Source organism: Candoia aspera, chromosome 1 (genome assembly GCF_035149785.1).
Source record: "Candoia aspera isolate rCanAsp1 chromosome 1, rCanAsp1.hap2, whole genome shotgun sequence".
In the NCBI taxonomy this organism is placed as follows: Eukaryota; Metazoa; Chordata; class Lepidosauria; order Squamata; family Boidae; genus Candoia; species Candoia aspera.
Genome location: NC_086153.1, coordinates 64,783,659 through 64,805,912, shown reverse-complemented (window position 1 = coordinate 64,805,912; position 22,254 = coordinate 64,783,659). Strand labels below are relative to the sequence as shown.

The following is a 22,254-nucleotide window of genomic DNA, read 5'->3' as shown; positions in this document are numbered from 1 at the left end:
ACATGTGGAGTGGCTCACGTCTTGATGCTCTTGCCCCTCTTAATTTGAGGCTGCTAGGTGAGGTCATCTGTCAGTTTGTCATGTCAGTTGTACATCTCAACCCTGTTGAGTGATGTTATCAAGGTCTTGTCTCAGTGTCTGCAAGATTTTTTTTATCCCACCTTTATATTTAGGGTCTGGATGGGGAGGAACAGACTTTAAGTTCAGCCCTAGTATGACCAACTGAATATTAGGACTTGGATCAGGAGATTTTCCATCTTTAGCCCTGAATGTGATTGCTGTATGTAATTTAGGGGTCCTTCTGGACTTGCCGTCCTTGCTTGAGGAGTAGGTGGCAACTGTGCCCAGGAAGGCCTTTGCACAAACTGATACACCCATATAATCAGGAGGTCCTTGGGATAGTCACTTATGCCTTGGTCACCTCATGTTTGAACTACTGCAGTGCAATCTATATTCAAGCTCATTTGGAAGCTGCAGCTGGTCCAGAATACAGCAGCACAAGCAGTTATGAGCATGTTACAATGGGCCTATTTAACTACACTGGTTACCAACAGGCTTCTGGTTGCAAATTTAAGGTGCTGGTCATCACTTATAAAGCCCTTCATGGTACAAGGATAGTAAAGGTAAGGGTTTCCTCTGCGTGGTCGTGTCCGACTCTAGGGGGCAGTGCTCATCTGTTTCTTAGCCGAAAAGTCAGTGCTGTCCAAAGACACGTCTGCAGTCATGTGGCCAGCATGACAGGCACAGAACGCTGTTACCATCCCACTGAAGTGGTACCTATTTATCTACTTGAACTTGCATGCTTTCAAATTGCTAGGTTGGCAAGAGCTGGGGTGAGTGCGGGAGCTCACTCCATCATGTGGGGCTAGGGTCTTGAACCGCCAAACTCGCAACCTTCCGGTTGACAAGCCTGGCATCTTAACCACTGAGCCCTCAATTAGACAGTGTCACCCAGTGGGTCCCAGAAAGCAGGCCTTCTGTGTCGCAGCACCTGTCCTCTGGAAGAGTGTTACCCTAGATATTTATATGGCCCCCAGCCTGACCCTATTCAAACAAGCCCTTAAAACCTGGCTGTTCCTCCAGGCCTTGGAGTTGAGTGGATGATAGACCTACTCATCCCATTACCAGAGATATTTGACCTGGTAGTGTTGGCATTTTTTTCCAGATTTTTTGGGAGGAGTATTGTCCTAACAGAAATCACGCTGAGACGAGGAGTACGTCTCTAGTGTTTATTACCGCTACATTAAACAGAATCCTAACAAACTGAAGAAGCGTGGGAAAAAACCCAGACATATAAACCCCAAAGGCTAAGGCGGGTCTGATCTGTGTCTCTTTGAATGGCTGCTTAATTCCTCAGTACTACACATGCGTTTTCCACCCTGGATCAAGGCCCCCTCCTGCTCGCCATCAGTAATCATGACAAGTATGGTTTTGTATTATTTTAATTTTTGTGCTGTATGTGATGTTGGATGGCCTACAAATTTAATAAATAAGTAATTTGACTTATATCTGTTACTAAAAAGGGTTAAGTATAATGCAGTTTTTGAGGGAGTAATGCTTGATCTTATTCACTACATCACCACAGACTTTATAAAACCCTTACTCAAAAGAAATCAGATCCATTAATAATGGTCTTAGAACTTCTTATTATCCAACAAAAGGTAGAAAATATGAAAATATAAATTACACAAGTTTACCTTGCCTGGCCAAAGCAAGCACATGGTGCAACAGCAGATTCTGTGCACTAATCTTAGTTTATTTAACAGGAAAAAAGACAATATTTTCCTCAGATTTTGCAACCTAATTCAAGTCTATTAGCAGGGAACCATAACTACTTAGCAAAATATAAATGAAACTCAGAACTATCTTTTATTTGGCAAAGTGGTAGTAAAAATAATGGAAGGAAGCATATGGATAAGAGAAGCTTTTTCTGAGCATGTACTTTACACATTCAAGTTGACCATCTAGCTGAGTCTTCATTTAGTAAAAGCAGAGGTAGCTTAGAAAAATAAACAATGCTGTTTCAAAGTAAAGATACCTTCAGGTTGGTTTTTAATTTTCTAATTGTTTTATCTCACACACAACTGTGTTGGGATTCCAAATTATATCTTCTATTTGTGTCTCAACTGCCGCCATTTCCGTTACACCCTCTCCCCCCAAGACGGAAACACTGCAGAATAGTGCCCTTTTGAAAGTTCAGGGTTATATAATATGACTAGGAGGAATTGGGCTATGGTTACTCAGGCTATGTAGAGCCTCCTGTGAAACATTTTAGAAGTACTGCATGAATATAAAACCAGGCACGTTTTCTTACCCTCACAGTATTGTTTTGGATACATGTGATCTGGAGATACAAAACTGAAGCGCACAGCACGGGAAATAAAGTCTTGGAATCACAGTGTTGCAAAGGGCCATGGAATCCAATCCGCCGCTCGGTATCTTCAACAGAGAGCAGTTCAGCGTCTTTTTAAACACAGCCAGCAAAGTGGGACTCATTACTTACTTACTTCCAATACGTGGAAATGCAGTGGCTTTATCTCACCATCCCAATGCACACTCACGCTGTACTGTAAAAATAAATGCTTCATCTTCGTGCGCTTGGCCGCATCTATAATAAACTATGATTATAGAGGGTCGCCAAAAACAATTGACAGTCAAGAACCGATATGCAGTCAGCTTTCTCCAACCGACTGGTCTCTGAGTATGTTCCAACCATAATTCTCGCCATTCAGCAAACAGGCAGATCACCGTCCGTGCGCGCATCCGGAAGGCTCCAAGTTTGGAAGGCTGCCAAAAATGCAAATACGTTTTCTCTCAAACAAGAAAGGAAGGGAACCCGAGCTTTTCCTTTCGAATTGCTCTTCTATTTCCTCAGTTCACCTGCGGGGTAATAAACACCCGCCGCTTCCTCGCCTATTAAGAAGGCTGGATGGCAGAGGCCACCCGACTACGGAAGCAACGGTACGCGCAATCTGGTGATCATGTGACTTAAAGCGAGCTCTTCCTAGGGATCCACTCAAGAGGCGGAAGGGCTGAGCGTGCCACTTCTCCTTCCGCCCTTTCACTTCGAACACGCACTGAACGCTGCGAAGCGGTTTCTTAGCGGCACTCTGCTTCCGGCGCAGCACGTCACTTCCTGCAGACGCCGACGCTCAGTTCCCTCTCCTTTCTCTCTTTCCCTCTCCCTTTTTCCCTCCCCCTTTCTCCGGACCCGGATGCTGACTGGTGGCGGCGGCTCCTCTCGGGACTGTCACTGAGCGGCTCCGCCGGGCCTCTTGTCCTGCGCGATGGCGGCGGAGGAGGCCGGGGGAGCGTCTTGTTCCTCGGGGCCGGTGTCGACGGGGCCGGGGCCAGGCCCAGGGCCGGGGCCAGGCCCCTGCGAGTGGTTGCTGCTGCGGGACGGCTGCCTGCGTTGCGACGCCGAGGGGCTTTGCAGCCTCTGTTACCACCCGGCGCTCAACGCCATCCTGGCCGTGACCGCCCGCGGCGCCATCAAAGTCATCGACGGCACCTCAGGAGCTACGCTGCAGGCGTCGGCGCTCAACGGTGAGGGGCAAGAGGCCAGGCCTAAAACGGACCCCGTGGGTAGAGGGGGGAGTCTGGGAGAGGCAAGCAGGCAGCGCGGGTGCGTGTTGGGGGAGTGGGTGGTATTTTGGGAAGAAAGACTGTCGTGTCCCTTGTCTCTCCCGCTTTTGGTCGCCTTTCGAGCTCTCCTGGGGTGTGAATGTGGCGGTTGGGCTTTGGGGCCTCGAAGTCCGTTTCTTTGCTGACAGAGCGCGAAGGCGAGCCGGTTTCTTTTTTTTCTGAGCACCCGCCACTTTTATTCTTTCGAATTGTGACTCGGAAGGACGTAGAGCCGAAGCCAGATAAAGGCCAGGGGAGCTGCCGGTTGGAAAAGTAGAAGGACAGAACTGGAAGCCCGAAGTTGCTTGCCTTCACCGGCCCCTTACTTTACGGCTTCTTACTTTCTCTTTTCCACTTCTCAAATCGTTTACTTTAAAGCAGGATTCCTCAATCCGATGTGCTCCGGAAATAGACTGCAGGTCCCACCACTGTCATTCCACATGGCAGTGCTGAAAAGAAGGGTGATGTTGTCCAATAGACTTAGAGAATCCCAGTTTGGGAAGCTATTTCAAATTCTGACTTATTCTCCACCAGTTCTAAAACGAGGCCTGCACCAGTTATTAAGAGAGAAGAGAAAAGCTTGACCAAATTAAGTTTCTTTGAATGCATTATTAGAAATGGGTAACCATGTGGTAGCTGGTCATTATATACATTACATGTGTTGGGATGCTGTAATTTGCCAAAGAAAACTACAGTATATATAATAAAATGCTTGGGTGCAAATTGCACATAATCTTAGCTTGAATTGTGTACTGGTAATGACACTGAAAGTATTACCATGTTAGAAATTCAGACACCCTTTAAGAACTAAATTTGACAAACATTGATTTACAAATGTTGATCTTTGTGTTTAAGCTTGCACTAGAGAAAAACTTGGTGGCAGTGCTATGTTTCTATATATTAAATGTTATAGCTAAGCAGATTTCTACTTTTCCAGAAATGCTTCTTTGAAGTAGAATATAACAACATGTTGTAGTAGTTGTACATTAGTGTCCTCTATAGTGTTTTGTTATATTGATTGATTTTTTAATGCAATATATTTCAACAGTTGAAAAATGTGTAATTAAGTCATGGAAATGTAATCCTAGTTTATCATCTCTTAGTACACATTGTATTTTGTGAAGGTTGTGGTGGTTTCTTTTCAACAATAATTGATAAGACTAAAGATAGATATGATAACCAAAAATATCTAGGATAAGGAAGGTTTTGTGTAAAAATAATTTAAAAGGTAGAAGATGACTACTGAATAATATGTGTTATGGTCATTTGAATTACTTTTATTTACTTGTATTAAATGCCACTTTTCTGTTCAAAATGAGTACTCAAGCCCTTTACAATTTAAAACAGCATAAAACATACAAAAGGTAAATATATATAAATTAAATCACAAATAATAAGGCCTTGGTAAAGAGTGCTTTTACAGGTTTTCTGAAGGTAAAGAAAGTGGAACCAAAAAAGAAGCTCTCTTTGCTGTAGATGGTTCACTGAAAGCAAGGGTATCCTCTCCTACATTAGCACTAATGCCTTAAGTTATGCTTGGAAATCATTTGACAACCGATGCAGATTTTTCGGTATTATCAAGTTATGGGGCATCTGCAGGGGGCATCAATAGCATCAAAATAGCAGGAGCCTTGCCCCTTTTTATGTCCATGTGATGCATGTTACAAAGGGGCAGGGTTTCAGTTACCCAGTTGTGCCCACTATTTTTATGCTGTTGACTGTCACCCTGCAACTATTCCTGTCATGTTATCCTGGTAATTTTGTACTGGTTAGTAGCCTAGCTGTTGCAGTTTATGTTAATTGCAATTTCCAAACACTTTTCAGGAGTATTCCTATAAAGAGCAGAGCACATTGCAGTTAGTCAAAATGGGATATAACCAAATAAAGGAATGGTCAGATTTGGTCCAATTGATGTAATTTTAAAAATATGATTCTTGCCACAACCACAATCCGGGAAACTAGTAACAGCTGAGAATAAAATAATATATTGTAGGCCTATTATTTAAGTTAGACTAATGTCTCATCATCATCATCATCATCATCATCTTATCCAGAAATCAGAATCCCTGTTTTGAATTTTAAGGATAGAATTTCACCTTGTTCTCTTTCATCCAGATCATCAAATTTAAGCAATGATCAAGTATAATGATTGTTTCCTTGGAATGAAATGGAAAGTATTATAGAGCTGGATATCATTAGAATACTAATAGTACTTCAAACCAGATATGGATGACCTATCCAACTGATTTCATGTAAATACTGAACAGCATAGGGGAAAAGATGGAAACCTGTGGAACATCATAGAATAGCGACTTAAGGGTAGAGCTGAAGTCTCTTGTATCAGGACGTGGCCTGACAGGAGGGGCCAGAATCACTTCAAATCATCTCCCTCAAGGTGCGGATTTGCCAGACTGCCTAGAATACAACGAACAATTATTTGAAAGCTGTTGAGAGGCTGAGGAGAACTAGTAGATCTGATGTAGTTTATCAGCTGAGGGAACCAAAGTAGGTGTTCCATTTTCCTAACTGAAAAGTTGATTGAAATGGATTTACTTGAAAAGCTTGAGGGCTGCTATATGAAGTGTTTTAGGCATTGATATAGACATCTCTGGTAGGTCAACAATGAAGATTATCACAATATGCTGTAAAATATATTTATTTTTTAAAAACTCTCTACTCTGAAACAGCTATTTCACTTCGGCCACCTAGTGTACAATGTTTTTCATTAACATAATTCCAATATTTTTTAACCCACCTTTATTATTAAATAAATAACTCAAGGTGGCAAACATACCTAATACTCCTTCCTCCTCCTATTTTCCCCACAACAGCAACCCTACAAGGTGCATTGGGCTGAGAGAGAGTGACTGGCCCAAGGACACCCAGCCGCCTTTCATGCCTAAGGCAGGACTAGAACTCATGGTCTCCTGGTTTCCAGCCCAGCACCTGGACTGGAAACTAGACCAAACTGGCTCTCTGTTATTTTGGCTTTATGATATAATCTAGGAAATGTATCCCAATGTGAACAGCCCAAATCTTACTTTGTTTTTCCTTTTCTTTCCATGCTAAGCAGAAATATGTTTATTTCTTTGCATCTTGTTTGCTTTCCTTTCTCTAATCTCTCCTTGCTTGCCAGAGTCTGTCCTTCCTTCCTTTGTCTAGCCAAGAGAGATTGCTTGTTTAATTGCTTATGGTCTTTCCCACTCCTTGTCTGACAGAGAGACCCTTACGGCAGAATAGCCAGATCCAGTCTTCCTCCTTGGCCACTGTACCTTTTCTCCCTCAGGCAGCACTACACACCCAGCCCTTCTGCTTTCTTGCTGCCCCGGCCTGCATAGACTGATTCTTTTCAGAGAGCAGCACTAAGCACAAGAGGCATCGGGCATCGGTTGCATGGCCTGGCCAATCAGACTTTTCAGTTGCAAGGAGTTCTGCGAGGTCAAACTGAGGTGAACTCTTAGGCCACTGATGCCAGACTGCCTCTTCCTGGAATGCTCCTTGTGGCCCAGTCTTTGCTTAGCATCCTCTGTGCCCACCGACAAAGTGTTAAGTATGTTTCCTACCTCTGATCTAGACAAAGAACATATTAATTGCCATCTAGTCATAGCCTAATGCCCAGGGTTTGCTAGGCTGGCACGCGCTTTGTGAATAAGTTGGCTGAGCTACTTTTGTGGCATTTGGATACGTTTGCACTTTCTTGGGTATATTAAGTCTCACAGCTGACACTTTTTTAAATTTGTTGTTTAATGAAATTTGGCTAAAAATTTCATCTTCATGATTTTGCAATTTCTTACCAAAATGTGAGGCTTTACTGGGGTACTGTATGTGAAGCTGCTGTTTGAGGTTTCATTTATTTATTTAAAACATGTGTATAGCCACCCATCTTAAAACCAAACTGGGGCAGCTCACAAGCAAAGAAACACACACACACACACACACACACAATCAAAACAGAGAATAAATAAATAATAAAACCAAGAACAGAAAAGCCTGGTGCTACAACCAAACTTCCCCATTGCAGCCCACAACATTCTCCTCACACTCTGGCCTTACCATATCCCAATGCTTGGGGGGAAAGCCAGGTTTTAAGTGTTTTCCAGAACGTTAAAAGGGTAAGGGCCTGCCGGCTCTCAAATGGGAGGGAGTTCTGTAGGGTAGGGCTGCGGTGGAAACGTCCCGGTTTTTTCACTGTACTCCTTGACTTTTATTACTAGAGTTTGTATAGAGATGAATGTAATTTCTGGTACATCTTTTTAAAAGGTATGTATAGTTTTGGTAAAGTATTTGACAGTTGAATGAAATAAAGTGGCAACAGGATTAAGATTTGAGACTACTAGAATCTTTTAGAGCTTTTTGGCCAATCTGTGCTATATGATACATGTAGCACATGCAGGAGACAATTTTGGACAGAAGGCTACCTTTTGATACCTATTCCTTTTATATATAAATATAAATATACAATTAAAAACTTGGAGCCAAATGGGATAGGGAGCCTGGTAGATGCCAAGGGAATTGTCCGTGGTCTCATTGGTGCCCATGAGAACCACATTGCCTGCCGGTGCTCTAAAAACAATAACTTTAGTCTGAATAATTTCTTCAGCTGTACTAAAAGTATGTATGAGAGTACTTTTCTTTGTTTAGCAGTACCTTATGTGCTATTACAGGAAGTTTCTGAAATGTTTCATATTTGGGGATTGGAAGCAAAGCTGCTTATTCCTAGTGCTGTTGATGTATGTTGTGATTAGTGTTGTTGTTTTATTTTTTACATCTACTGTGCTGAAATTGCAGTGATGTTTTTAATGATTTCTGTTTTAATGTTCATGAATGTAACGAATGAAGCAGGGTATATGCACACAGTTAGGAAGAGTAGTTTGTAAGGAGAGAAGATTCTCATGACATTTTTTATTACTCCTTTTTCATCATTTTATTTTTAAAAAATCTAAAATAGGGATGTGCAAAATGTTCCATGCACTGTTTCATACATGGAACAACTAGTTTTGAATGGTCCAAGTCTGAACTGAAATGTGTGGTTGAATGTGTTGGTTCATATACGGAACTAAACAGATTCCAGATACAGACCAAGACATGATTATTCTAGGCAGAAGTGGTTTGGGAAAAACCGGAGAGGAAAAAAAAGACTTGAGGGATTTCCTTAGTGATAGCATGTATGGACATTAATTGCAGCCGCAGTGACTGAGCAAAGGGAATATATTGGCACTGTAAGGGAGTGGTTGGGCCAGTAGGATATGTGGATATTGGAGACTTTTCATTACTGCTAAGACCATCAGTGGAGGAATAAATACATAGGCCAGGACATTGGTGGCAGTTGAGGCTGAGGGAGGGAAGAAAAGAGGCTGGGAAGACCTAGAAGCAGGCAGGCCCATGGGAGGTATCTTATTGGGAACTGCTGAGTTGATGAAGGGACTGGTATGTGTGTGATACACATCATCTGTGCTCTGGTCACCACCTAATACTCTGGGAGCTTTCTGGATTTAGTTTCAGCCAAAATCAGGAAAAGTGTAAACATTCTGTTTATTCAGCTGGAGATTCCTTGTTTATCTATCTTCATCTACTTGCAGAACACTTTTTTTATTTCTGCCAAAATCGTTCATCAATTGTAAGGGTTGAGTCTGACTCTGATTCTGAGCAAGGGGAAATTGAAACTTATGTTAAACGGTGAAGGGAATCAAAACCTATAGAGAGAAAAAAAAAGGAAAGTGAAACTGGGGATGACTCAGTAGAGCGGGAGAATCCTGAGCAGCAGATTGGTCCAGAACCGGGAGCAGATATGAAGCCGCCAGTCAGTGCAAAGGAGAGGCAAGCTGAGAAGTGCACCAAGCAGAAAGAAGCTGGATTGGTCCCTGAGGAGAAAAGGTGCGAAGGGAACAGGATAAAAAGGCACCAGCACAAGGAACCAGCCGCCGGAGACAACTGTCCCACTGAGCTAACAGCTTCTTCAGCAGAAGTCAAGCTGGAACCATCTTCAGGAGCCTGCCCTGTAGCCACCACGAAACCAGAGCCAGTGCCTTTCACCAATTCGGAATTGCACTTCTCAGCTTGCCTCTCCTTTGCACTGTGCCTTCATTGCACTCCTCTCAAGCCGAGCCTTGCCCCGTCCCTTAGCCTCAAGATTCAGTCAAGTTTTTCTTGCCGCCTTGCTGCGCCTTCAAGCTGAGCCCTACCTCGCTATTTCCAACAAGCCTTGCCTTGCCGTCCCAGTCGAGTCCAGTCGTGTCATTCCAGCCAAGCCTTGTCTTGTCGCTTTGACTCAGTCTTGCCTTGCCGTTTCAGCCGAGTCTAATCTTGTCACTCCAGCCAAACCTTGTCCTGCCGTTCCAGTCAAGTCTTGCCTTGCCTCCGTATCCAAGTCTTGCCTTGCCTCCTGCCGCACCTTCAGTCAAGCCTTGTCCTGTCACCTTGCACTGCACTTCAGCCAAGTCCTGCCCTGTCACCTCGTTGCCAGCTTCTGCTGAGTCTCATGCTCCCTTATTGCCGCATGCTCTAGCTACACCTCACCTTGCTGCTTTGTTGCGAGAATTAGCCGAGTTCTTCCTTGCTGTATTGCCACGAACTCCCTCCACACATTGCCTTGCGGCTTCAACACAATATTTAGCCAAGCCTGGTCTTGCAGCTGTGCCTTGTTCTTCTCCACTGCCCAGGTGGGTTGATTGAACTGCATTTGTCTAATTGACAGACTTTTATTCAGTGTAAATAGTTTTAATTGTAAATAAAGGATTGCTTCTAAAAACCTTCCTGGCTGCCTCCTAGTCCGAACAGGACAGCAGTTTGACTGTTTCTTTTAATCTTAACCATTCCATGCTCCTTTTGATTACATTATTTGCAACAAATTTATTGCCATTATATACATTAGACAATATAGTTATTTTTTTGCATCAATCATCTTATGCATTCACAGTCTCTTTCACTTCATCATTCCACCAAGCATCCTTTTTCATATTTCCCATTAACATAACTCCACATACTTTTTGTAGCAATCTATAGCATACTTCTTTTGATTTTGTTCTAACACCTTCCATATCCTCTTTCATTAAATCCACTCTTCATTCTCTCTGGATATTAATCTTAATAGTTTTTCATACAGGACTTGTATTTTCCTGTGGTAGTTCTGTTTTCATTGTTGCTTTTACTTTTTTCCCTTGTATTCCATGTTGTCTTGCACAAGTTGAGTAGTAAGCAGTTAGCAATTAGCACGTTTCCACTGATTTTATTGGCTTGGTCATAAATCAGTTAGCAAGTCATGCAAGAATTGAGGGGTGGTAAATTAAGCAGAGAAACAACTGCAACGAAAGAAACTCTTGTCTATAACTCATATCTGGGGTTTAAATACAGCCAAGAAGAACAGGTCTGTTGCAGTCCAATATTCTAGATATAAATTCAAACAACGAATTTGGGATATGGATCTCCAAATAAATTTAAGCAAGGTCTCACACCCTATTTTTTATCATATTCTTCTGAAAGGGTTTGCTCCAGCCTCTTATTTATCATCCATCACAATTTTGAAATTTTGTAAGGCTAGCTTTACTTCAGCTAGGCTGGATACATTGCTCTCAGCAATCCTTTTTGGACGTTTTAAGGGTACTCCTATGTGTCTCTGGTTATGTCCATGTGGTGATGGCTCAATAGAAACTCTAAGCCATATGCTACTATGCTGTTCCCTATATAAGGACTATAGACAGACCTTCATTTATCCAATCTTAAAGAAATTTCCAGGCAGGGAGCATGATTTCTATTTACCGTTACTGCTTTCAGACAAGGACTCAAGAATATCCTCCCAAGTTGCCCAGTTTTGTGCCACCATCTGTACAATACATTGCACCTTTAACTAAGTTTGGATACTTATTTATTAATAACATTTTATAATACTATTTTTTTATTTTATGTTATTATACATGTTTTTATTTATCTTTAGATCTTATACTCATTATACACACACATAGACGTACACATATACGTATAATAGTTCTACTCTTGGATATTTTACTGTATCTGGCATTATGGCTGTAATAAACAATTTGATCTAAAGATATTCACATTTTCCAGTCCAGGAGTTGTAAACCAAATGTCTATTTGGAGGGCAAAGAGTGAAGAAAAACTAGAAATGAGAGCCAGACAATTGAAGGTCTGGTAGTCGAGAATTGTTTCCAACAAGGGAAGGGTTGTGGAGCTGTTACGTAGTTTGGCTTTGCTTAATTGAAAGAGTTAATACCCTCTCCTCTCAAGGAGTTGTACTGATCCACCTTTTTAGCTGCTAGGGTAAATTAGAACTTCCCTGCCTCATCCCTCACCCATTGCTTATAGCCTTTTGTCTCCTGAAGTAAACTAGGCTCGCCTGTTCAACCTCAGAATCAGAGCCATCCATAACACATCAGGTAGTCCTGGTTTAGTGACTATAATTAGTTCCAGTGACTCAGTCATTAAGCGAAGCACTCTTGGGGTAAGTTCTGCACTGTGGAGAAAAGCAGCTTAGGGAGAGATATCTTGTTTAAACATCTCTGTCTGCTCTGCAAGAAGGAAAAAAAATGGGTCAGGCAGAGGACAATGCAATACCGTATTAACTGACTATAATGACAAACACGTGACTGAGAAAGAGACGGTGTGAAGGTTATTGTCATGGCGAGCTTGGACTCAGATGAGGAGACTGACAATGAGCAGCCAGTTCTAGAGTTGCCAGACCAACCGCTGCATGAAGAGCTGCAGATAGAGGAGGTGAGGCTGCCCAGTAACTAGTAGGCACAGCTGCCACCTGTCTCTGAAGATGGGGAGTCTGAGCTGCCACCCCCTCCCAGTGCAAGGGTTCACCATGCGAGAAGAGAACAGAGCAAAGGCGCTCTGCAAGGCTCCTCACATGAAAGGAGCTTCATCCTTCCAAGTGAGCAACACCGGGGCTGCTTCTGTTTAAGAAGAGCAGACAGCTCAAGCCTCTCTGTTGGCAAGAACCGTTCATTTACCCAGACTCCGTGTGCCTTGACTTCTGATTTGGAACCTCGTGACTTTGACTCTGGACCTGGACTGGCTGACGAACCTTCTACAATGTTTGGACCCTTGGACTTCGCTTGAGCACTCTTGTGCCTGCTGTTTTGGATTGGAATTATTTTAAGGCAAGCTTGCTGAACTTTTGAGGACTTGTTTCTCTACTGTGTGTGTGTGTGTTTACACTCACATTCCCTTTGTTTATTTATTCCACAAAACTTACCAGTAAAGTTTGCAACCACCTCTGTGTGCTTGGGTGTTCTTGGCCTGGGACAGGACAGTTTGTTGCCAACCCACCCTTTTGGGGAAAAAAGGAGGTGATTGTTTGCTCAGCCAGCACAGAGGAAATAGAGCAGCTTCTTGCCGAGAATACCCAACTCTCATAGCAAGTTGTTCTCCTTATCCCTCAGCTGAATCAGCTTCAGTCTTTGCAACCTTCAGCTGTAGCTATTCAGCCTCTACATTGGAAATGCCCAGTCCTTCTGCTGGAGAAATTTGATGGGATGCTGGCCCAGTTTCCTGCGTTTTTTGCTCAGTGCAAACTTTACATGAGCCTCCACGCTGAGGATTTTCCTACTGATTGTTTCTGTGTAGGATTTGTGATTAGCTTGCTTTCCAGTTCTGCAGCCAGATGGGCAACTCTGTTGCTGACACAACAGAGCCCCCAGCTGGATAATTTTGCTGAATTCAGCTGGAAACATCAAACTATGTATGAGAATCCTGTGAAGACTCAGACTTCTAATTGACTCATTAGTGAGCTGAAGCAGGGTCACCAGCCAGAAACTGAGTATATCAGTGAATTCCGTCTGTTGGCTCAGGATTTGACTTGGAATGACGCTGCCTTGGTGGATCAGTTCCAGGAAGGTCTGTCCTCGGAAATATTAAACGAGCTGGCCTGGACTGACTCCCCACAGATCCTGCAGGCTGTTATGCATTTGTATTGATGGCTGCCTTCAGCAACGGAAAACAAGGATACACACTTCGATGGTACCATTACCCACACCATGTCAAAAACCCAAGGTATTTCCCATGGAGGAGCCCATGCAAGTGGAGGGTCCTCAGCCTCAATTAACTCAGGCAGAACAGGAAAGACACCAGCATGAGAGTCTGTGCCTGTACTGTGGAGGCCAGGGTCACCTAGTTGCCACATGCCCTTCCAAAAAGGCTGGACCTTCTCTGTTGGGAAATGGACTGAGCCCAGTCTAGAAGGGCAACTAGACTGGGCCAAGTTGGCAGCTAGCCAAACCCAGGCATTCCACATTACTCCTGCCAAAAGCCTTGTGACTGTTTCTTTACAGATTTCAGGAAGGCCACCTTTACAGGTCCATACCATGACTGACTCAGGGGCCACTGGAGATTTCATGGATGAGAAATTTGCCAAACAGTGGGATATTCCAGAGCATGCAGTAGTGCCTCCTCTGTTAATAGAGACAATTGATGGCCAGCTGCTATGCTCTGGACCAGTGGCCTTAGTTACAAACCAAGCAGAGATGCAAATGGGCAGTCACATAGAATGGTTGGAATTTTACTTGGCATCTGCACCCCATTTTCTTATTGTTTTGGAGCTGGAGTGGCTTCAGGCCCATGATCCTCATATTGTGTGGTCCTTGGGTGCCATCATATTTGGGAGCTCTTGTTGCAAGTCTCATGTGTCCAAAATACTGAACACCCATGCTGCTGGTGAACTGAAGCCACCTCTTCAGAATCTCACTCATCAGTGTATGGACTATATTGATTCTTCAATGAAAAAACCAGGACCCATATGCTGAAGCATGTTGGCAAGACCTCTCACAGATACCCAAAGATCAACCCAATTCTTGGACTTGGAAAGAAGACCTGTTGTGTTTCCATGGATGCTACTAATGTGCCGGCAAGCCCACTGCATGGGGTAGTCTTACAACTGTGCCATGTTGGCCCTGCAACTAGCTACTTCAGATTTTTTAAGACCCTACGCTTAGTTTCAAGAGATTTCTGGTGGCCACATCATTCGGAATGATGTAAGTCAATATGTAGCTTCCTGTTCCACCTGCTGCCAGGCCAAGAATTTACCTGCAAAATGTTCTGGACTCTTGCTACTCTAGTGCATCCGTTGGTGGCCATATCTATGGACTTTATTACTGACCTGCCTGACTGCAAAGGGGCCTCAGCAATCCTTGTGGTAGTTGACATGTTGGCCAAATGGCACATTCTGTTGCGTACTCCGGTTTACCCGCTGCTCAGGGAACTGTGCAGTTGTTCATACGCCACATCTTTCGACTTCATGGATTGCCCAAGTGTGAGGTTTCGGATCAAGGCGTACAGTTCACTGCCTCATTTTGGTGGGCTGTACAATAAATAATATATTTTCATTTACTAATCTTGGTACATGTTCATTACTTCTCTCTCTCTTTCACAAAGACACACAGTTTTCATTTTTAGAATCCACAATAATTCTTTCTTTTATTCAGATTATTTTTTATGAAAGATTGAATAATTTGGTCAATTTATCTAGTACTAAAACAGTATATACTTGGTAATTCATTAGGATGTGAGCTAGATCCAGTTCAATTGATCATGGATGTTTGGAAGTTATTTTTATCAAGATATACTGAATAGGCTTTTGAATTGTGGAAACATACTTGTCTATATCCATAAATGTTTCTTTAAAAACCCCAGCAGAATAATATTTTTAAAATATCCAAGCTTTCCTGCTTTTTGGGCTTCATTTCCAGTTATTTCTCAGTTTAAACTGTATTAAAAATAAGGAAAAGAAATATCTCTGTACCTGGAGAAGACACTACAATATTAGAAATTGAAGTACCACTTCATTGATCTTCAAGTGCAAGTGTTTAAGGGGCAGGAACTTCTTTAAAATCTCAGAAGAAATCTTGCACACTCTCCTGCCATGATAGGCTTTCCCTTCTACAATCAAGGAGAGGACACTTGTACTATATTTCTTCAGGATTGCAAGAATATGCTTTCCTGAATTAGAATCCCGTTATTTTATTGTATTGCTTTTTACATTTTACAGCTAAGCCAGGTGGTCGGGTGAAATGCCAGTACATTTCTGCAGTGGATAAAGTCATCTTTGTGGATGATTATGCAGTTGGATGTAGGAAAGATCTGAATGGCATCTTGTTGTTGGACACAGCTCTGCAAACTCCTGTTTCTAAACAAGATGATATAGTTCAGCTTGAATTGCCAGTGACGGAGGTAAGTGATTAGTAATCTTTCTATAACTATCACACACCAGGTCCTAATTGTCTTTTAACTTTTTCCTAATGGTCATGCATGAATACATGTATTTTTGTTATAATGCTGCTACTATGCTAGGGGAAAGAAAACTGTGCCTCCTCATTTGCATGTCTATCATGTGCAGTCTGATTTTCATCATGTGCAGGAACTCTCAGTAAGCTTACTCATGAAGTAGCCTGGAATCTTCATCTGGTCAAAGAATTGGCAATTATGCTGATTTGTGGTAACGCTCAGGAATATGTAACCTAAATATTCCAGTGGCTCCCAGTTTGTTTTCAGACTGATTTCAAGTTAATGATGGTGATTGCTTTTTTAAAAGCTAATTGTTCTAGTTTGGAAATGCCTCTTCTTGAATCACCTTCCTTCATTAATAAGATTTATGTAACAGCAGAGGCATATTGAAATAAGTTTTTATCCCTATTTAAAGTCAGCTATAGGGGGAATGGAGAATATATCCATAGACCTGTATCCTGCTAATTAATTTACTTTTTTCCCTGTTTGGAAGTATTTTAATTCAGTTTTAGTTGTGATCTAAATAGATAATGAAGATCTATTTAACTGGCTATATTAACATCCATGCATTGTTTACTTGGCGACATACATATTTATTTTGCAGTTTTAATTGTTTTTAATTATTTTAACTGTTTTATGGTTTTTATGCTTGTAAGCCGCCCAGAGTCACTTGTTGAGATGGGCAGCTATAGAAAATAAACAAACAAACAAACAAACAAATAAGAGTAATTAGCTAGTAAATAAAATTATGTATGCAAACTAGCATTTTGCCAATTCTGCCTGGATGATAAGAATTGGATGAAAGTGTCAAATAGGAACTCCTTTGTTGCTGATCATGGAACCTTACTTTAAGCTTTTCCAAGTTTATAATGCACCACAAGTAACTTACATTGAGGCGTATATCGGTACAGAACAGAAGAAATATTAGGCTCACTATGAAACAACATTTTAAAAGCATGGGTGAATACAAGTCTGATGACCAATAGGCTTAATTCTGTTTGGTTAATAATAATTTATTACTAATAATCAAATTAGTGGTTTCTGCACCTACTGTAAGCATTAAGCAGCCTAGTAAAGAAGATGTACTGTTACCTGTTGTTGTTGTGAGTGTTTACTATGTTTTCTATAAGGCGTGATATATATATATGCATCACTTTTTAAATTATACTTTATTAATTTTTAATATATAGTGCAAATAATACCAATTGAAAACAAGACTTGCTGGTTTAATTCCAAACTTTAGTGAAAAACTGTATTTAAAAGAATATTAAATAGTAAAAATAATTTTTTTTAAAAGGCAGATGGGGAAAAAAACCTTAATTTTTTAAAAAATTAATAAAATAATATCAGAAAACAGAAAATTATAGAGGGAAAATTATAATACTGTAATATTTCCACTACTTTTCTAAGGTAATAAAAAGAATCCTATCATAATTATATATCACTGTATAACAGTTTTTGTACACAACTTAAACCTAGACTATACAGAAACAAATTGTGCTGTCTTTCCTCCTTGCCAGTAAAAGAGCCAGTTTGAAGGCTGAGACCTGGAATATTTCATTAAACCAGTTTTCAAGAATGTGGCCCACATGCACCTTTCAAGAATATATAATTATCTTTATTATGAAAGTTATAGCTTTAAAAGAGGGATCTAATTATTTAGTATGATCTGGACAAAAAACAAATCCTACTTTTTACCAACTTCTATAGGTACTTTACTACCACTTGACATAATGCTGGATTTGTGGCTTTTTATTGTGTGTGTAGAATATTGTATTGCTGTAACATCACTAGAAATCTAGATGAAGATATTTGATTGATTTGATTATGTGCCATCAAATCATTTTTTACTCCTAGCGACCACATAGATAGATTTTCTCCATGATATTTAGCAGATATTTAGTAATTACTAAAAAAACTCAATATATCATCTGCATGTAACAACAACTTGTATTCATTTTCTGATTTTCTGCACACCTGAACGTTACAGACTATCTTATTAAATATACCAAAGATTACAACACTAAATTAAATAGTAAAAAAGGTAATGGGGCATCCTTGATACATTCTAGGGCTACTATTTATTGAAGAGGAAATAATCCCATTGATGATTACCCAAGTGAGAGATCAAAGTAATACATTTTTTATCTATGAAATAAATGCTGTTAGAATTCAGGTTTTCTTCATAACTTGTTCCAAAGGCTTTTTTGCTATAACATGAAGCCAAAATGACTGTATCTTTTTTATTAGCATACAGTGCCAATATGTCAACCAGTGATTTGATATTATTAGAGGCTTAGTGTCCTTTCATAAAATCAGATTGTGCTATATGAATTACTGAAGATCATACCTTCTGTATCTTTGTGCCAAAGATTGTTAAAATCATGGCATCAAATTTAACTAAGGTATCATATGGTAGCTGGTATAATTCATAGTGTATTGTCTCTGTTTCACAATTATGCTGGTAGGGCTCCTTTTCCAAAGATTCCTTATCTATCTCTAATAAAATAGAAGCCAGACTCTAATTCATATATTTTTTTTATAACAGTATCCTGTCCAGTCCAGAAGGTTTTTCATAGAATTAATACATACCATAGTTTTCTCCAGGTGTAATGCCTGGGTGAAAAAATGCCTGTAAGGGTGTCCTATCTCAATAAATCTGTCTTCTCAGTACCTGGTCTTTCTACATTGAAGTCTGAAAATGAATTCTATTTGCATGTGCTTGATCATGAGTAGAATCTTTCTTCAGAAGTGCCCATTCAGTGGAGAAAGGTCATGGATTAAGAAGACTACATCCAGTGATGCTGCACGTATAGCAAGGATGTGTGGCCCTGAGCACCACTTATTTGTTTATCATTTCCACTTCTACAGCTTATTCAAGAATCTGGGGTAACAAGGGCTAAAACAGTATACTCAATTTTTGGTAACTCTTACCAATTACTCTTATCGAATTAAACAGGGCTTTCCTTTCTTGCTCATTAATAGTTTGGCCCACATGTTTATACTTTTCCCCCTCTGTATTAGAATATCTATCTCCTGTGGATAATGTATGTGAGTGTGTGTATAATTTATTGTGGATGCATAGTAGAATGAAGTCTTGTGTGTGCTCCCACATACACTGTACTGCTGTTTCTGTCTTTGTACGCTTACACACACATACTGTATCTAAGAGACAGAAAGAGTGTATCATGTACACATACCTTTTTAAATTTCAAAATTTCCTAATCTGAATGGATTACATAGCATTAACTAAAAAAATTAGTATGACTGACAATATTAATTCAATATGTAGTCATTATGCAAATCCTTCATTTTGGTCATCTGCCTCATCTCTTTCTTCCCCTTCAAAATAGGAGTAGTAGTTGTTGTTGTCCTTCTACAAAAGCTTCACAATTTCAAATGGTGTTCCTGTATCTTTTCAAGTCATGGGAGCTATCCTCAAAAGCTAAACCATCCATGCCCACAGTCGGCCAGAAAACACATGGCAGAGCTCAAAGATATGACTAGATTCCTAGGCAGAACCTGTATTCATGGCCTTAAATTATTTCATTGGGCTCTATTTTTTTCTCTTGCACAGTTATAATGCAGAAATGTTTGTGCCTAATTTAAATCCAGAAGTCAGCTTAAACTTAACAAGCTTGCTCTTTTTGAAGTCCAACATTACTGATTTTTTAAAAAAATTGTCCATTTACATGTATGCTGAATGTAATAGCATAATGATAGTCATTTCCAACTAATTCAGGAGTGCATCTTGAACAAAAAACCTAGTCTCCTTTTAGGATTAAATCCAGGGTGATATTCTTCTATCTGGCTACTTGATCTACAGGAAAATGGATAGAAATGGAAATATCTTTTCTTTCAAGGAGACATAGATTTCTGTAAAAACTTACTGGTGGCACCTTCCACCTATGATAAACTGGCAGCTGCTATTCTCCACTGTTTAGATTGAGCATGAGGTGTGGAAACTGGCAGCCATCAATCCGTCAGAGTTTTAGAGCAGTTGTATAAACCTCCCTGAAAATGTTTACTCCAGTATCCAGCTACTCGAAAATCCCCATTCATTTTAGCTCAGCTCTACTTAAGACTAGATTCTATTCAGACTACTCCTGTCTTAACTATGGCACTTTTCTGTTTTTCCATAACCCAAGTTCTTAGGTGTATACAAATGATTGGAAGGCTAGAGCTCAATAAGAGAAAATAGAAAAATGTTTGAGTCCTTAGTAAAGGTTGGAAAAACTACAATTTGTTACCCTGGACAGCTGTTGCCATTGGTCTAAGGCCATTTCTTATGTGCTTTGTCAGTATACAGGTGCTGTTGTTTCAGTTGCTTTAACTGGGTAATAAATCTATCCTAAGCATTTAATATGGCGTTGACTACAAATTAAAAAAATAATAATAAATGGCAAATGTCTCCTAAATTTCAAACTATGTATTTATCTCCCATGTTAAAGATGTTCAATAATTCAATTGTTTTCTTCATTTTTTTAAATAAAATTATTCTTCTGAAAGTGACTAACATTGTGGAAATAAATGATAGCACATTATTTCCTCCACTTTGTGCTGCTAGGTAGATAGTTGCTGATGAATAAATGGCTAGTTCCATATTTAGAATTTCAGGGAGCTACAGCTTAATGGTAACCTGCAGTTCATATTTACACTGCTAGTGGAATTCCATGTACTATCTACCTTTTAAGTATCACTGCTAGATTAATAACTCAGTGTTGCAAATGTACATTTATCTATTAAGAACAATAATTTGCAGTTTAACAGATTTCTAGTATTTGGTAGGCTAGAGCAAAACTGAATATGGTCAAATAATTCTAATGTTTCTGCTGGTTGTCTTAGGATATTGATAGATCACAGTAGTAGTGGTTTATTTCTCAAAGCAATTTAGATGTATTTTTGTGAAGTCTATTAAGAAGTATTTTCTCTGTTTTTACTTTGGATTTTTATCTAGAACTAGATTCAAATGTTTTTCTGAGTACTTGCATTTTTTGTAACTAAAAGCCCTAAAATATTTCTGCATGTGTACCTTATTCCTTAAACATTTGTTGCAAAAGATGTATTGCTTTATAGAAAGTAAAAAAATAGGACTGATAACTCCAGTGCTATTTAGAAATTAAGAACTTACTTTATGGATCTTAGGCTCAACAGCTGTTGTCTGCTTGCATAGAGAAGATAGATGTGTCAAGCACAGAAGGATATGATTTGTTTCTTGCACAACTGAAAGATGGATTAAAAAATACCTCACATGAAACAGCAGCGAACCACAAAGTTGCAAAGGTAAGAAATCTCATCAGTCTTTTTAATGCCAGAAGGATAGCCTCTTTGCTGTTGGTATTCCATATTTGATTTTTAATAGTTTTTCCCTCCCTTATAATGAATCTATTAGTCAAGGCTTGAACATGAATACTTTGTAAAAGGGTTGGGAAGGGAAAGTTGGAAACTTAATGAATATTACTGTGTGTTTAGTTTCCATCATGTGTTTATCACACAGAGAGGCTCCATGTGTTTTTTTAGCTATGCTTCTTACCCATCACAATGCTGTGCCTGTCTTAACTTTGGACATTAGTCATCTCACAGTAAGCAGAGGTCTGAAAGGGAAGTCTTGGAAATACTTTATACAGTTATTCTTTCTAGAGTGAACTGTTTTCAGAACAAACATGAATCTAGTTTTTATGTTTATATTCATAGGTTTGAGTATCTGCAGCTCTTAACAGTAGCCATGCAGGGCAGGGCTGCTGGGAGCAGTAAGTCACTAACATCTGGAGGGCCAGAGGTGCCCTATGTCTGCTCTGTTTCATAGCAAAATATCTCAAGATGCTGGCTTAACTTTTTTTTTTAAAGACCTTTTATACTCATTAGCCTTTTTGTCTTTTTATTGTGTCTGTATCCTAAAAAATACATACCTGTTGTGTTTTTGAAGCTGGGGTCTTGTACTTAATAACACAAGTTTTTAAAAAACTTTTTTGTAGTGGGCAACTGTTATGTTCCATCTCCCTCACCATGTATTGAAGTCTGTTGCCAGTGCCATTGTAAGTGAACTCAAGAAAATAAATCAAAACATTGCTGCCTTACCTGTAGCTTCATCTGTTATGGATAGATTATCTTACCTCTTGCCCAGTGCACGACCGGAACTTGGTGTGGGGCCTGGCCGATCAGTGGATAGGTATGAAAAAGTTAATTTACATTTTTAAAACGTTGTTTTACAGTCTGTTTCATTTGCATGTGTATTTTTAGATGTTCCTAATAAGTACTGTATTTGGAATGAGTCTGACCTGAAGCAATAGCACAAAGTTATTGGGGTGAAGGATTTGCTGTTTTTGATGCTATATGTGACAATTCCTCTAGAGGGGTTCAAAGAACACCTGCTGTTGAAGCAGAAGGCAGATA

General features: G+C 40.1%; 2 protein-coding genes across 7 annotated transcripts in view; both read left to right on the top strand.

The window, feature by feature from the left end:
* The window catches only part of YIPF4 (Yip1 domain family member 4), a 93,173-nt gene that overhangs the window by 13,214 nt on the left and 57,705 nt on the right, over positions 1-22,254 (top strand). The window lies entirely within an intron of this gene.
* BIRC6 (baculoviral IAP repeat containing 6) overlaps positions 3,192-22,254 on the top strand; it is a 183,557-nt gene continuing 164,494 nt past the window's right edge. For 5 of the 6 annotated variants that reach the window (XM_063305550.1, XM_063305531.1, XM_063305558.1 and 2 more), the window contains exons 1-4: positions 3,193-3,546; positions 15,626-15,807; positions 21,007-21,144; positions 21,837-22,030. In XM_063305550.1, the coding sequence (XP_063161620.1) occupies positions 3,288-3,546; positions 15,626-15,807; positions 21,007-21,144; positions 21,837-22,030 (773 nt within the window). In that variant the 5' untranslated portion in view covers positions 3,193-3,287. Of the gene's footprint in view, positions 3,547-15,625; positions 15,808-21,006; positions 21,145-21,836; positions 22,031-22,254 lie in introns of all 6 variants that reach the window. The other variant, XM_063305522.1, reaches the window with a different exon arrangement.